Below are 13,271 nucleotides of genomic sequence, written 5' to 3' on the forward strand. Positions count from 1 at the left end.
TTGTGGTGTAAGGGAGAAGGCTTTGGGCTGATTTTTCTTTGGGGTACAATCTGTTTTCCACAGATAAAATTGCACCTGAATAGAAGGGGGCCCACTGTGTTGGGGGAGAGAATCCTAAAAGGGGTGGAAAGATTTTTAACCCCTTCACGTCAGTAACATGCATATATACATTCCTATTGCACATACCCCGTGCAGTAGGATTGTATATATACATTCCTGACTGAGGGGGGGTTTTATGATGAGAGCAGGATCGCTGCAGGGATAGCGATCCCGCTCTCATCTGACTGCAGCTCCAGAGGTAATGAGAGTCAGCTGCGATCCCACAGCTGACCCCCATTAACGGGCCGCTGCAGCCGCTGTATTTCATGAAATAAGTAAAGTAAAGAGATGAAATAAGTAAAATCAGACCCCAGATCAGCCCCCCTAGTGCCCCGGTAACTAACCTCCCCTCCCCGCGGCGGCCATCAGATCCAAGATGGCCACCGCCATCACTGTGAACAGACTAATGTCTGTTCACAGTGATCTCGAAGTAAAAATGAATGAAACAGTGATCGGGGACCCCCCTGTGGGGTCCCGGTACAAGCGATCAGCGGTATATACTATATACCGCTGATCGCTTGTACCATGTGCTCCCGGCACTTTTTATCCCCTGTCACCATGAATGATTGGTGACAGGGGATAAAAAGTGATGTGCCCCCACCCCCCCAAGTCACCCCCCAGTCACCCCCGTCCCCCAGTCACCCACCCCCTACCCCATATACTCACCTGATCCTGGGAGCTCCTTCCTCCTCGGCGTCCTGGCTGGTTATGAAGTGCGCATGCGCTCTACAACCAGCCAACTCTGAAAATTTTAAGTGACAGAGACCAATTTGGTCTCTGTCACTGAACTATGATTACTTTGATAGAAAATATAGTGAAAATTAATGTATAAAGTACAAAAAGTGAAAAACATACAAAAAAATAAAACACACACTTTTTATTATAGTAATAATTGCAGTTTACTCACAAATTACCCCTAACCCCCCCAGATTACCCGTAACCACCCCAGGTTGTCCGTAATCACGTCAGATTGCACGTAACCCCTTAGATTACACGTAACCACCGCACATTGCCCGTAACCACCGCACGTTGCCCGTGACCACCGCACGTTGCCCGTAACCACCGCATGTTGCCCGTAATCACCGCACGTTGCCAGTGACCCCCTCCAGATTGTCCGTAATCACCCCAGATTGCCTGTACCCACCCCAGATTACCTATAAGCACTTCAGTCTATCCATAACAATTCTAGATTGTCTGTTACCACTCCAGGTTGCCCGTAACCATCGCAGGTTGCGGATAACCACCACGGGTTGCCCGTAATCATGAAAGATTACATGTACCCCCCCAGATTGCCTCTGACCACCGCAGGTTGCCTCTGACCACTGCACGTCGCCTCTGACCACCTGACTTATGGCGAGATTTTACTCCGCTGGCACTACAGGGGTACTGCAAACGCACCTGGCGCTCAGAAACTTCTTCAGCAAAATCTGCATTGAAAAAGCTAATTGGCGCTCCTTTCCTTCTGAGCCCCGCTGTGTGCCCATGCAGTGGTTTATGCCCACATATAAGGTACCTTTTTACTCAGGAGAACCTGCGTTACAAATTTTGGGGTACTTTTTTCTCTTGTTCCTCGTGAAATTGAGAAATTTCAAACTAAACAAACATATTATTGGAAAAATTTTAGTTTTTCATTTTTTCTGTCTAATTTTGAATACTTTCCTCTAACACCTGTGGGGTCAAAATGCTCATCCTGCCCCAAGATGAATTCTTTGAGGGGTGCACTTTCCAAAATGGGGTGACTTATGTTTTTTTTTCTCTCTGCTGACACTACAGGGGCTCTGCAAATGCACCTGGCGCTCGGAAACTTCTTCAGCAAAATCTGCAATGGAAAAGCTAATTGGCGCTCCTTTCCTTCTGAGCCCGGCTGTGTGCCCATACAGTGGTTTACGCCCACATATGGGGTACCGTAGTACTCAAGAGAACCTGCGTTACAAATTTTGGGGTGCTTTTTCTCTCATATTCCTTTTGAAAATGAGAAACTTTAATCTAAACGTATATATTATTGGAAAATTTTAATTTTTCATTTTTTTACGGCCTAATGGTGAATACTTTCCTCCAGCCCCTGTAGAGTTAAAATGCTCATTATACCCCTAGATTCTTTAAGGTGTGTAGTTTCCAAAATGGGGTCACTTATGGGGGTTTCCAGTATACAAACCTCCTAAATTAACTTAAAAAAAGAACTGGTCCCTAAAGAAATCAGTTTTGGAAACTTTCACGAAAATGTGGTAATTTGCTGATAAATTTCTAAGCCCCGTAACACCCTAAAAAAGTTAAATATGTTTATGAAATGAAGCCAGAATAAAGAGGACATATCGGTAATGTGACTTAGTAACTAATTTATGTGATACGACTTTCTTTTTTTAGAAGCAGAGAATTTCAAAGTTCATAAAATGCTAATTTTTTTTAATTTTTCATGATATTTTGATGTTTTTCACAAAAAACACACAAAGTAGTGACCAAATATAAAGTGCCATATGTGACGAAAAAACAATCTCAGAATCGCTAGCATACGTTAAGGCATCACTGAGCTATAAGCGCATAAAGTGAGACAGGTCAGATTTTGAAAAATGAGCCTGGTCTTTTAGGTGCAAATAGGCTTGGTCTTAAAGGGGTTAAACTAGGGATGCAGAGGGAGGACAAAGCAGAAAATAAAGTACAGGTATGTAATAAAGTGGCTCATAGGTTAGGCTGGTTTCACACTACGTTTTGGCAAAAAACGGATGGAAAAACTGATGCATTTATGTGCATCCATTTTGATCAGTTTTTCCATTAATTTCCCTTATATAAAGAAAAAAAAAGGACCTCTCACTAGCCAGTCAACACCCTGCTCTGCACTGATGAGGGGCAAAAACCCAGAAACAGCTGTATGCAGATAGGAAATCTTTCCTTTTGGAGACATTGTTTGGCTTGGCATAAAATCCCCAGTCAATGTTCTAAGGCTCCTTGACTGAGCGAGACTTGACTTGAAGGGACATCTCTTTGTTCGAGAGGTGTGAGAGCTATTTTGATCACGCCTGAAAAGGCATCAGTGCCACACTCTGTTGCATAAGAGAAACAGATTGCTGAACTTAGGGAGATCAGCCAAACGACAACACTGCCGGCTGCTAGTGAAAGCGCTCAATGCAGTGAAGTCCTAGGTTCATTGCCCCCTGGGAAACATGAATATGCAAAAGAGGAGTCCGTGGAGCCTCATTGAAGAGTCTCAAAACACAGGACTAGCCAGATATCCCTCTGGGAAGGACCCAGCCAAGGGGCAGCTCCTGTTAGGAATCCACCAAATCCACCATATTAAGTGGCCCTATAAGTCAATGTAATGACAAGGGATGAACCAAGGCTAAGTAACCATCCACATACAGCTGTTTCGGGGTGTTGCCCCTCATCAGTGTGGAGCAGGATTCTGGCTAGGTGGGAGCAATGCCTAGTAGAGCCATAAGAGAAACAGATTGCTGAACTCAGGGAGATCAGCCAAACGACAACACTGCCGGCTGCTAGTGAAAGCGCTCAATGCAGTGAAGTCCTAGGTGCATTGCCCCCTGGGAAACATGAATATGCAAAAGAGGAGTCCGTGGAGCCTCATTGAAGAGTCTCAAAACACAGGACTAGCCAGATATCCCTCCGGGAAGGACCCAGCCAAGGGGCAGCTTCTGTTAGAAAACCACCAAATCCACCACATTAAGTGGCCCTATAAGTCAATGTAATGACAAGGGATAAACCAAGGCTAAGTAACCATCAACATACAGATGTTTCGGGGTGTTGCCCCTCATCAGTGTGGAGCAGGATTCTGGCTAGGTGGGAGCAATGCCTAGTAGAGCCATAAGAGAAACAGATTGCTGAACTCAGGGAGATCAGCCAAACGACAACACTGCCGGCTGCTAGTGAAAGCGCTCAATGCAGTGAAGTCCTAGGTGCATTGCCCCCATGGGAAACATGAATATGCAAAAGAGGAGTCAGTGGAGCCTCATTGAAGAGTCTCAAAGCACAGGACTAGCCAGATATCCCTCCGGGAAGGACCCAGCCAAGGGGCAGCTCCTGTTAGGAAACCACCAAATCCACCATATTAAGTGGCCCTATAAGTCAATGTAATGACAAGGGATAAACCAAGGCTAAGTAACCATCCACATACAGCTGTTTCGGGGTGTTGCCCCAAACACTGCAACACTCTGTTGCAAAGATTAGACCTGTGCTCCAAAGAATGCGCTTTTGGCATTAGGTCCGTGCCTGGTTTTCTTATGTTCTTTGCTTAGGTCTTTTGTTATCCGGTCCATGTTTTCTTCCCAGAATTCTCAGTGGAGCAGCAATGGTCTGTAAGTCTCCACACGTCTTTATGATGGGCTCTCCTTAATGAGGGTCACTTCCCCTTTGACCCACATCAATGGACCTCTCACTAGCCAGCCAACACCCTGCTCTGCACTGATGAGGGGCAAAACCCCTGAAACAGCTGTATGCAGATGGGAAATCTTTCCTTTTGGAGCGATTGTTTGGCTTGGCATAAAATCCCCAATCAATAGAAAAACATAGGCAGCACTAGGAAACCTTATCAGTGGTGAAATAGGAGTCAAGATGGCAGATAATAATCTGTGCCCACTCCGAAGGACAGATGCGCTGGCCTGAGGATGAGAAGGAGAATGCGTCGTCACAGGGGGCAGAAGAAGGAGAATCGGGGAGAACTGAAGAAGCACGGGACAATGTGCGACTGTGGGAGGTATGTGCCTCGGACACTACTGTAACATGGTGCCTCGTATATATTTGTCTCAGTGATAGATTTTCAGCTGCAGCTTGTGTTATATATGCTGCCTTGTAGCAAACTAGGATTTAACATAATCAGTATTTCATAATAAATAGTGACTTGTTTATATACAGATAAGGTGAAATAAAGCCGACACAAGTATTTATTTTCTGGGCAGTCTCTTTAGTGATGACAGAGCCCTCCAGTACTTGTCAGCTGCTGTATGTTCTGCAGAAAGTGGTTTATTCATTCCAGTCTGACATGGTGCTCTCTGCTGCCACCTCTGTCCACGTCAGGAACTGTCAGTAGCAGCGTCAAATCACCATAGAAAACGTCTCCTGCTTTGGACAGTTCCTTACATGGACAGAGGTGGCAGCAGAGAGCACTGTATGAGACCAAAGAAAACACCATTTCTTGCAGGACATACAGCAGCTCATATGTACTTGAGGACTTAAATGTTTGTACCTCCCTTAGTGTGTAGATATATAGGGGCAATTTATCAACTGTTCACTGGTTTTACCTGAATCCTCAACCCCATTCCCAATGCCAAATTTATTGAGAGGCATGCACCTCTCAATAAAACCAAAGAATCTGAGGCTGCTGCACTGCAGTTTCAGAAGTCTAAACTAGCTCTGGACTGGTACAAATTTCTGCCATGAAGGAGAGGGTTAATCCTCTCTTCTAAATCATGTCCGTAATATGTCATATTATTCAAGTTAGGTCAGTTCTGTACAATAAGAAAAAAAAGAATGCAGGTCTCCATCTTAGTACTTGCAAGCCAGCACACAGTAGTATGTCATATTCACATTCAGCTGGACCGAATAAGCCTCTTCCCCAAGGATGTTTTGCAATCTGTAATTAAAAATGTAATTTAGTAAAGATCATAAAAATAAGATCAAATGCTTTAGAAGGTTATATGCTGGTTTAATGCTGGTTTAATTTTCTACTGTTATATAATCATATAATACTGTGATAATAAAAAAAAATCTTTATAGGTTTTTGGTACATAAAATTGGATGTATAAATAATGGGGGACATTTATCAAACCTGGTGTAAAGTAGAATCGTCTTAGTTGCCCCTAGCAACCAGATTCCATCTTTCATTTTCCAAAGAGTCTGTGAGGAATGAAAGGTGGAATATGATTGGTTGCTAGGGGCGACTGAGCCAGTTTCACTTTACACCACGCTTGAGAAATCTCCGCCAATATCTTTAGAAATCATTGATTCTTATATAACAGGGTAGGATAATAATTAGTGTTGAGCGAACCTGCTGAACTGTTGCAATTTGACTCCCTGCGGCTGGAGAAGTTAGCTTGAGAAGTTGGCTTCATGTTTCCCCAGCAGCCCTTGGGTGGCATCCAACTTCTACAGTCGTCAGGAGTCTACTGCTAAGTGTTTGGGTTCAGAGGGAGCAAGCGGATGCTTGCTGCTTGTTTCCTGCTCTTATATGTGGCTCACTGACAGTGAGCGTGTAAGTGTAAAGGGGCTGCGGGGAGCTGCGCGGGGGGGGGGGGCAGGGCGGGGGCTTTGATCGTGGTGGGGAGTGGCGGTTGTGGGTGACAAAGCGACAGCAGTAAATCGTTGCTATGGTTCTTCCGTCTTTCAACATGTTGAAATCCGTTAAAAGACAATAATCAGCCGACATTGTGCATGTCGGCTGATCATTGCCTTTTATTACACAAAGTGATTATCGGCCGTAATGGCTGCCAATCGTCCAAATACGGCTGCTAACTGCTTTGTGTAATAGGGGCTTTGCCAGATTACCTGCTATCTCTCTTGGTCTAGGTTGATTAGGGAAGCATCACAAATATCCATTATCCATGGAGATCTTGGATGATTATGAGGCAATATTTACTATGCTTGGTGATCTATTGTGGTTTATTGGGTTAGGGCCCAATTACACGGAACGATAATCGTCCGAATCAACCCTGTCTGGCCGATTATCACTCTTTGTAATAAACACAATGATCAGCCGATGGCAACGATCATCGGCTGATCGTTGATATAGGTTTGGCCCTATAATTGTCGGGCGCCAGCCGCGCATCGCTACGTGTTATAGCGGTGCGCCGTCGGCGGCAAACAATTTCCAACTGAATACATTACCTATCCACGCTCCAGGGCTCCTCCTGCGCTCTGCTTCTCCTCGGGTCCTGCGCGCTCCAGCTTCAGAGTGGTTTGTCTGAGCTGACAAGCCGCTCAGCCAATCACTGGCCGGGACCTGAGCGGCCTGTTAGCTAAGACAGGCCCCTGTGGAGCTGCCGTGTGCAGGACCCGGAGAGAAGCAGAGCGTAGCAGGAGCCCTGCAGCATGGATAGGTAATGTCTACAGTTTAAGCAAGGGCTGCAAGGACATCGGTAACAATGTCCATGAAGCCCTTATTAAACGATTATCAGGCCGTGTAATAGGCCCAGTAAACAAGCGCTGATTTAGCAGATCGGCACTCGTGTACAGTTATTATCGGGCCCCCATCGGCCCGTGGAATAGGACCCTAACACTAATGGTGAGGGAAAAGTTCTGTTTAGTAGGTTTGCCTGAATTTTAGCAATAGCTCTAAAACTAAATAGCCCAGTATAACACTGCAAAATCATCTAGGGGTTTATCTCAATACAACTGAGATGATTTTAAAGCACAGGTAAGGTAAGGCGCCTTTCACACATCTGTTTATTCTTCCTGAATTTGTGGGCCCACAAATGGATACAGAATGCAGACCCATTCATTTTATGGCTCCAAATAACATCCATGGGTATTACGGATCCATGTTGGCGCTGTGATCTGTATCTCAAAAAATGTAGGCAAGCCATTGGGTGGCCCATAGTTGCAGAACAGATGACCTATTCTAAAGAATGGGTCAGTGTAAATGTGGACCGATACAGATGCACTTCCGTAGTCCTGTCTGTAGTTGTGGATTCATGTTATAACAACATGTATGGCTATAGGTAAATTGATTATACCCAGTGGTAACAGCTTGTTTAACCCTTAGAGGACCAGGCCAATTAAAATTTTAGCGTTTTTGTTTTTTCCTCCTTGGGCTTAAAAGGCCATAGCACTTGCATTTTTTCACCTAGAAACCCACATGAGCCCTTATTTTTTGCGCCACTAATTGTACTTTGCAATGACAGGCTGAATTTTTTCATAAAGTACACTGCGAAACCAGAAAAAAATTCAAAGTGTGGTGAAATTGAAAAAAAAAAAGCATTTCTTTTATTTGTTTTTTTTTTCGTTTTTACGCTGTTCGCCCTGGGGTAAAACTGATTTGTTACATATGTTCCTCAAGTCGTCGCGATTACAACGATATGTAACATGTATAACTTTCATTGTATCTGATGGCCTGTAAAAAATTCAAACCATTGTTAACAGATATATGTTCCTGGGGGCGTGGCCTGGACATGGCGCTGAGCAGTCGTGTGGTGTGAGCGCTCCGTCCCGCCGCCAGCCCTAGCCGCACATAAAGAGCGTCTTACCGCCACACACCGGAGCCTATATGCCGGGGAAACCCCGAAGGAAGCCAGCTCCGCTTTATACAGCCGCTCAGGGAAGCACGAGGAGCGGAATCCAGAGATTCTTTTCGGATCAGACGGCACCCGGCCCCTGCGCAGGACCTTTCAAGATGGCCGCCCGCAATGCCTCGGCTGCACGTGCCGAGACCTCACCAGCCTCAGCTCCGGCATTGTCCCAGGATTACCCGGCTCTCCTACAGGACCAGCCGACACCCGATGTGTCTCCTCCTGCCTCTTCTAGCCTGTCGGGGGCTGCAGGTACAGAGCTTCTTGCCCTACAATCACGCATGGCTCCCATGCCAACTAAGGCAGACATGGAGGGGTATATGGCGCGCATGGAGGCGGTATGTAAGACTGAGATAAGATCCCTTAGAGATGATTTGATCTCCTTGTCCACCACAGTGCAGACCCTTGAACATGCTACAGGGGACTTACAGGATGAACTACAGACACAGAGATCACAGCTCGATCTCCGTGCCCAACAAATACAAATGCTGTTCGATATGGCGGATGACGCCGAGAATCGCAACCGCCGCAATAATATCCGGGTGCGAGGGATCCCTGAGTCTGTTAAACCCCCGGATAAGCCGCTGTCTACACCCCTGGAAATGGGCCGTGCCCATAGAACTCTGGGCCCCCCCCAGTAATGACCCTGCTAGGCCCAGAGACGTGGTGTGCACTATTTTCAAACCAAGGAGGCCATCATGCGTAAGGCCAGGGACCGTGGGCCGGTGGACTTTAATGGCGCGGCGGTCCAACTCCTCACAGATCTCTCCCGCACCACCCTGGCCAAACGGAGAGCGCTTCGTCCCCTCCTGACAGCCCTCCGGGAACGGAACATACCCTACTCCTGGGGCTACCCTTTCCAACTGCAGGTCAGGCACCGAGCAGGCAACCTACACCTCCGTACGCCATCTAATCTTCCAGAGCTGCTGGAGGCACTGGATCTTCCCCGAATCAGCATCCCGGAATGGCCATTCCAGCCACCCCTCTCTCAGGACGCGGCTCATCCGGATCATCCTGGCCCTCAACGGCCTCCCCAGGAACGAAGGCGTCGACGCCGGTCTCCAGACTTGCCTCCTGATGCGATGTAATGGCCATACTTGCCGGCCATCTCCTCACCTAGCCACAGATTGCCTTAGTGCGGGATAACAAGGCTCGACTGGACTGGGTCCCGGGGACTGTATTCCACAGCACGGGCTGCTGCTACGGTGCCTCTCCCTATATCCCTCCCCCCCCCGGAGCCCCCTTCCCTCCTGCTCAATCCTTTCCCCCCCCTCTCCTTCCCCTCTCCCCCCCCCCTCCTTCCTTACCACCTGGTGTCCAGCTCCCCTCCCCTCCTGGGTACCCCTTGGCACAAGATGACGCTCACTATACTAAGAGACTGATTCCCGGGCTTGGACGCAGCTGTGGACGGGTACTCCCTTGAGTGCTTGGGTGCCGGGGGTGGGGGGGGTGGGGGGGATTGCCACCGACCTCTGATGTGCTCCTGGGCGGGGTTGGGGGATCCCCATGATTGGGATAGATAGTAAATACAGTCTACGCGGACCCGTGCATCGGTTGGCTCTCATTGGCTTTGCATTGAGGCAGATCGGGTGAGTTCCCAGCAACTGCCCTCCTTATTATTAGCCCGTCTATCACTGACCAATCTGGAGCTTGGTGCCCGGGCCCGCTGCACTCCATGGGCCTCTTTGCCTTAGCACCTGCCTTTCCCAGTCCTTTCTTCCCAGCATTGGGAATGTGTATGTTCTTATACGTCTGCTTTGGTTACTTAAGTTTCCGGTTCTGTTGTTTTCTGTTAGAGGCGGGGTGCTGGGGGCGCAAGGAACAGTTCTACTTGCCTCTCCAGTCACTTTTCCACATAGTTTACCTAAAGTCTTTTGGTTTAAACACGGTTACACGTAAGTGTGTTTCTTACCTCCTTCCTTAGTGGATCGAGGCGGACAGATCTTCTACTTTTCTGTCCCTCTTCTCATCTCTTTTTCTCAGGTGTTCCCCAGGGATCTATCCTCCGGGAGCCCCCTGGCCTCTACTACTCTTACTCTTGCTTTGTGTCCATCCTCTTATTCTTACTCTCTACTCTTCCTCCCCCCTCTTCTTTCTTCTCCCCCTCTCTCTGTCTCCCTCCCCGTACCTCCTTTGCCCTAGCCCGCTCATTAGTCATGAACTCTCTTCAGATCACCACCCTGAACGTACGAGGTTTTAACAAGCCTGAGAAACGTTCACAGATCCTCTACCATATGCACAAGAAACGGCCCACATCCTACTGCTCCAAGAAACCCATTTTAAAACGGGACATGTCCCGTCTATCCCCTCTCGCTACTATAATCATTGGTTCCACAGCACGAATGCTGTCGCCAGGACAAAGGGTGTAAGTATTGCATTACATAAGTCACTCCTGGTGTCCATGCTTGACACCCGTGTTGACCCTGAGGGTCGGTACCTTTTTCTGAAACTTCAACTGGCTGAGAGAGTGTTCACCGTTGCCAACTTTTATCTCCCTAACCATAACCAGGTCCAAGTGGGTCGACGATACCTCAGGGAACTGTCCCGCTTTGCTGAGGGCCTCCTGATAACAGCGGGGGATTTTAATTTGGTGCTGGACCGTCACGTGGACTCCTCCTCGGGCAGATCTTCTATTCCCCCCTCTCAGATGCGGGCTCTCAAAAAATCGCTCTTCGATCACAGACTTGTGGATGTATGGCGGATCCTCCACCCTCGGGTAAGGGACTACACCTATTACTCCTCCGTCCATGACTCTTACAGTCGGATAGACTATTTCCTTATTGACCATCATTTGCTTTCCTGGCACCCTCTGACTGTTATAGACCCAATGATATGGGCAGATCACGCCGCAGTGACCCTGTTGCTCTCCCTCCCCACACAGACCACACGTGAATGGTCCTGGTGGCTCAATCCCAACCTTTTGAAAGACATAGTTTGTCAGGCGGATGTTAAGACCGCTATCGCTCACTTCCTGGCATCTCACGCAGCTGATGAGACCCCTCTCCCGCTACAGTGGGAGGCTCTCAAATGCGTGGTCAGGGGAGTTCTTATCCAGAAAGGAGCCAGACTTAAGCGAGTGAACGGCCTTAAAATTCAGCAACTCCTCTCCAAAATTCAGACAGGAGAATTAGCACACAAACAATCTAGGGATTCCGAGGTCCTGGCGACCCTGCTAGAAGCTAGGTCTCAATTGAAAGCCCTGATAGATCAAAAGTATTCCCGTTTTCGGGAGCATTTACGCCGCTTTTACTACGAACACTCTAATAGGTACGGCGCACCCCTAGCCAGATTCCTACATCCAAAATCGGGCAGTACATTTGTGCCCTCCATAGCCACAAAACAAGGGACGATACATACCCCCTCTGACATTGTTGCGGCCTTCCAGGAATATTACCAGAACCTGTATAATCTTAGAGGGCCGTTGCATTATATGGACCCTACTGCCTTCCAGGAACAGGTGGACTCTTACGTCAATTCCACGGCACTGCCGACTCTCTCTGGAGAAAAGGCAGCAGCCATCGACTCCCCTTTTTCGGAGGTGGAGTTGACGTCTGTCATTAAGGACACACCTAATGGCAAGAGCCCGGGTCCGGATGGGTTTACCGCCCAGTTTTATAAACTGTTCTCTCCCCAACTTATACCCTTTCTAGCCAGGGTCTTCAATTCCGTTTCCTCAGCCTGCCCCTTCCCTCCACAGTCCCTGATGGCTACGATTGTAGTTATCCCGAAACCTGGCAAAGATACAACTTCTTGCACCAACTACCGCCCAATATCACTGATCAATACCGAAATAAAATTCTTCTCTAAATTGATTGCAAATAAGCTGGCCCCAATCACTTCCTGCCATAATTCATACAGACCAGGTAGGATTTGTCCCTCGCCGGGAGGCACGGGTCAACCTCAACAAGACCCTATTGCTAATGTCACACGCCCAAGAGACGCGGTCGCCAGCTTGCCTGATCTCGGTTGACGCAGAAAAAGCGTTCGACCGCGTCCACTGGGCCTTCCTGCGGGCCACCCTGCGACAGATTGGCATGGGGGAGGAGATGCTAGGGAAAATCACCGCTTTGTATACAGGCCCAACAGCCAGAGTAAAAGTTAACGGCCTTCTTTCGACTCCCCTGACGATTGCAAATGGCACACGTCAGGGGTGCCCTCTCTCCCCATTACTCTATGTATTGGCAATGGAACACCTAGCGGTGGCTTTGAGGGCATCCCCAGACATAACGGGCATCCACTTGCGTGGCTCTCACTTTAAAACCGCACTTTATGCAGACGACCTATTGCTCTATGTCTCCAGCCCTGTGGTTTCCATGCCTGCGATCCTCCGGGAATTCGATCTCTACGGCCAGGTTAGCAACTTTAAAGTTAACTACTCCAAAACGGAAGCCTTAAACATCTCCCTCCCAGGCGGTCTGGTACGGCAGCTACATGACTCATTTGCCTTTAAGTGGCAGCCCCAGGCGCTTAAGTACCTGGGGGTCTGGGTTCCCTCTGATCTGACCTCCCTTTTCTCGATGAACCTCCCCCCCTTGCTGACTCGCACGAAAACTGATCTTTCTAATTATAATCGCTCCTACCTCTCCTGGTTTGGCAGGATAAACGTTATCAAAATGGATATCCTTCCAAGGTTCTTATATTTCTTCCAGGCCCTCCCGGTTCGTGTCCCGGGCCCGTTCCTCAAACAGCTACAAACTCTCCTCCGTAAGTTTGTCTGGGGCTCAGTGTGCCCACGCATAAAGTTCAAAACGCTCACACGCCCGAAACAATCTGGCGGCGCGGGCCTTCCCGATTTCTCTCTGTATAGCAAGGCATGTATATTGCTAGGTCTGGTCGATTGGTTTCACAGAGCCTCAGACAAACAGTGGGTTAGAATTGAGGAGGCGTTATCCCTAATCCCTCTCAGGTCTTTGCCGTAGGTGCTTCCTGTTAACCGCCCGTCAG

General features: G+C 48.1%; 1 protein-coding gene across 2 annotated transcripts in view; it reads right to left on the reverse strand.

Annotated features, from left to right (window-relative positions):
• Window positions 1-760: 760 nt before the first annotated feature.
• LOC138800932 (putative methyltransferase DDB_G0268948) overlaps window positions 761-13,271 on the reverse strand; it is a 33,086-nt gene continuing 20,575 nt past the window's right edge. For both annotated transcript variants that reach the window (XM_069983188.1, XM_069983189.1), the window contains exon 7: window positions 761-5,677. In XM_069983188.1, the coding sequence (XP_069839289.1) occupies window positions 5,590-5,677 (88 nt within the window). In that variant the 3' untranslated portion in view covers window positions 761-5,589. The remainder of the gene's footprint in view (window positions 5,678-13,271) is intronic.

The sequence above is a fragment of the Dendropsophus ebraccatus genome, chromosome 9 (genome assembly GCF_027789765.1).
Source record: "Dendropsophus ebraccatus isolate aDenEbr1 chromosome 9, aDenEbr1.pat, whole genome shotgun sequence".
In the NCBI taxonomy this organism is placed as follows: domain Eukaryota; kingdom Metazoa; phylum Chordata; class Amphibia; order Anura; family Hylidae; genus Dendropsophus; species Dendropsophus ebraccatus.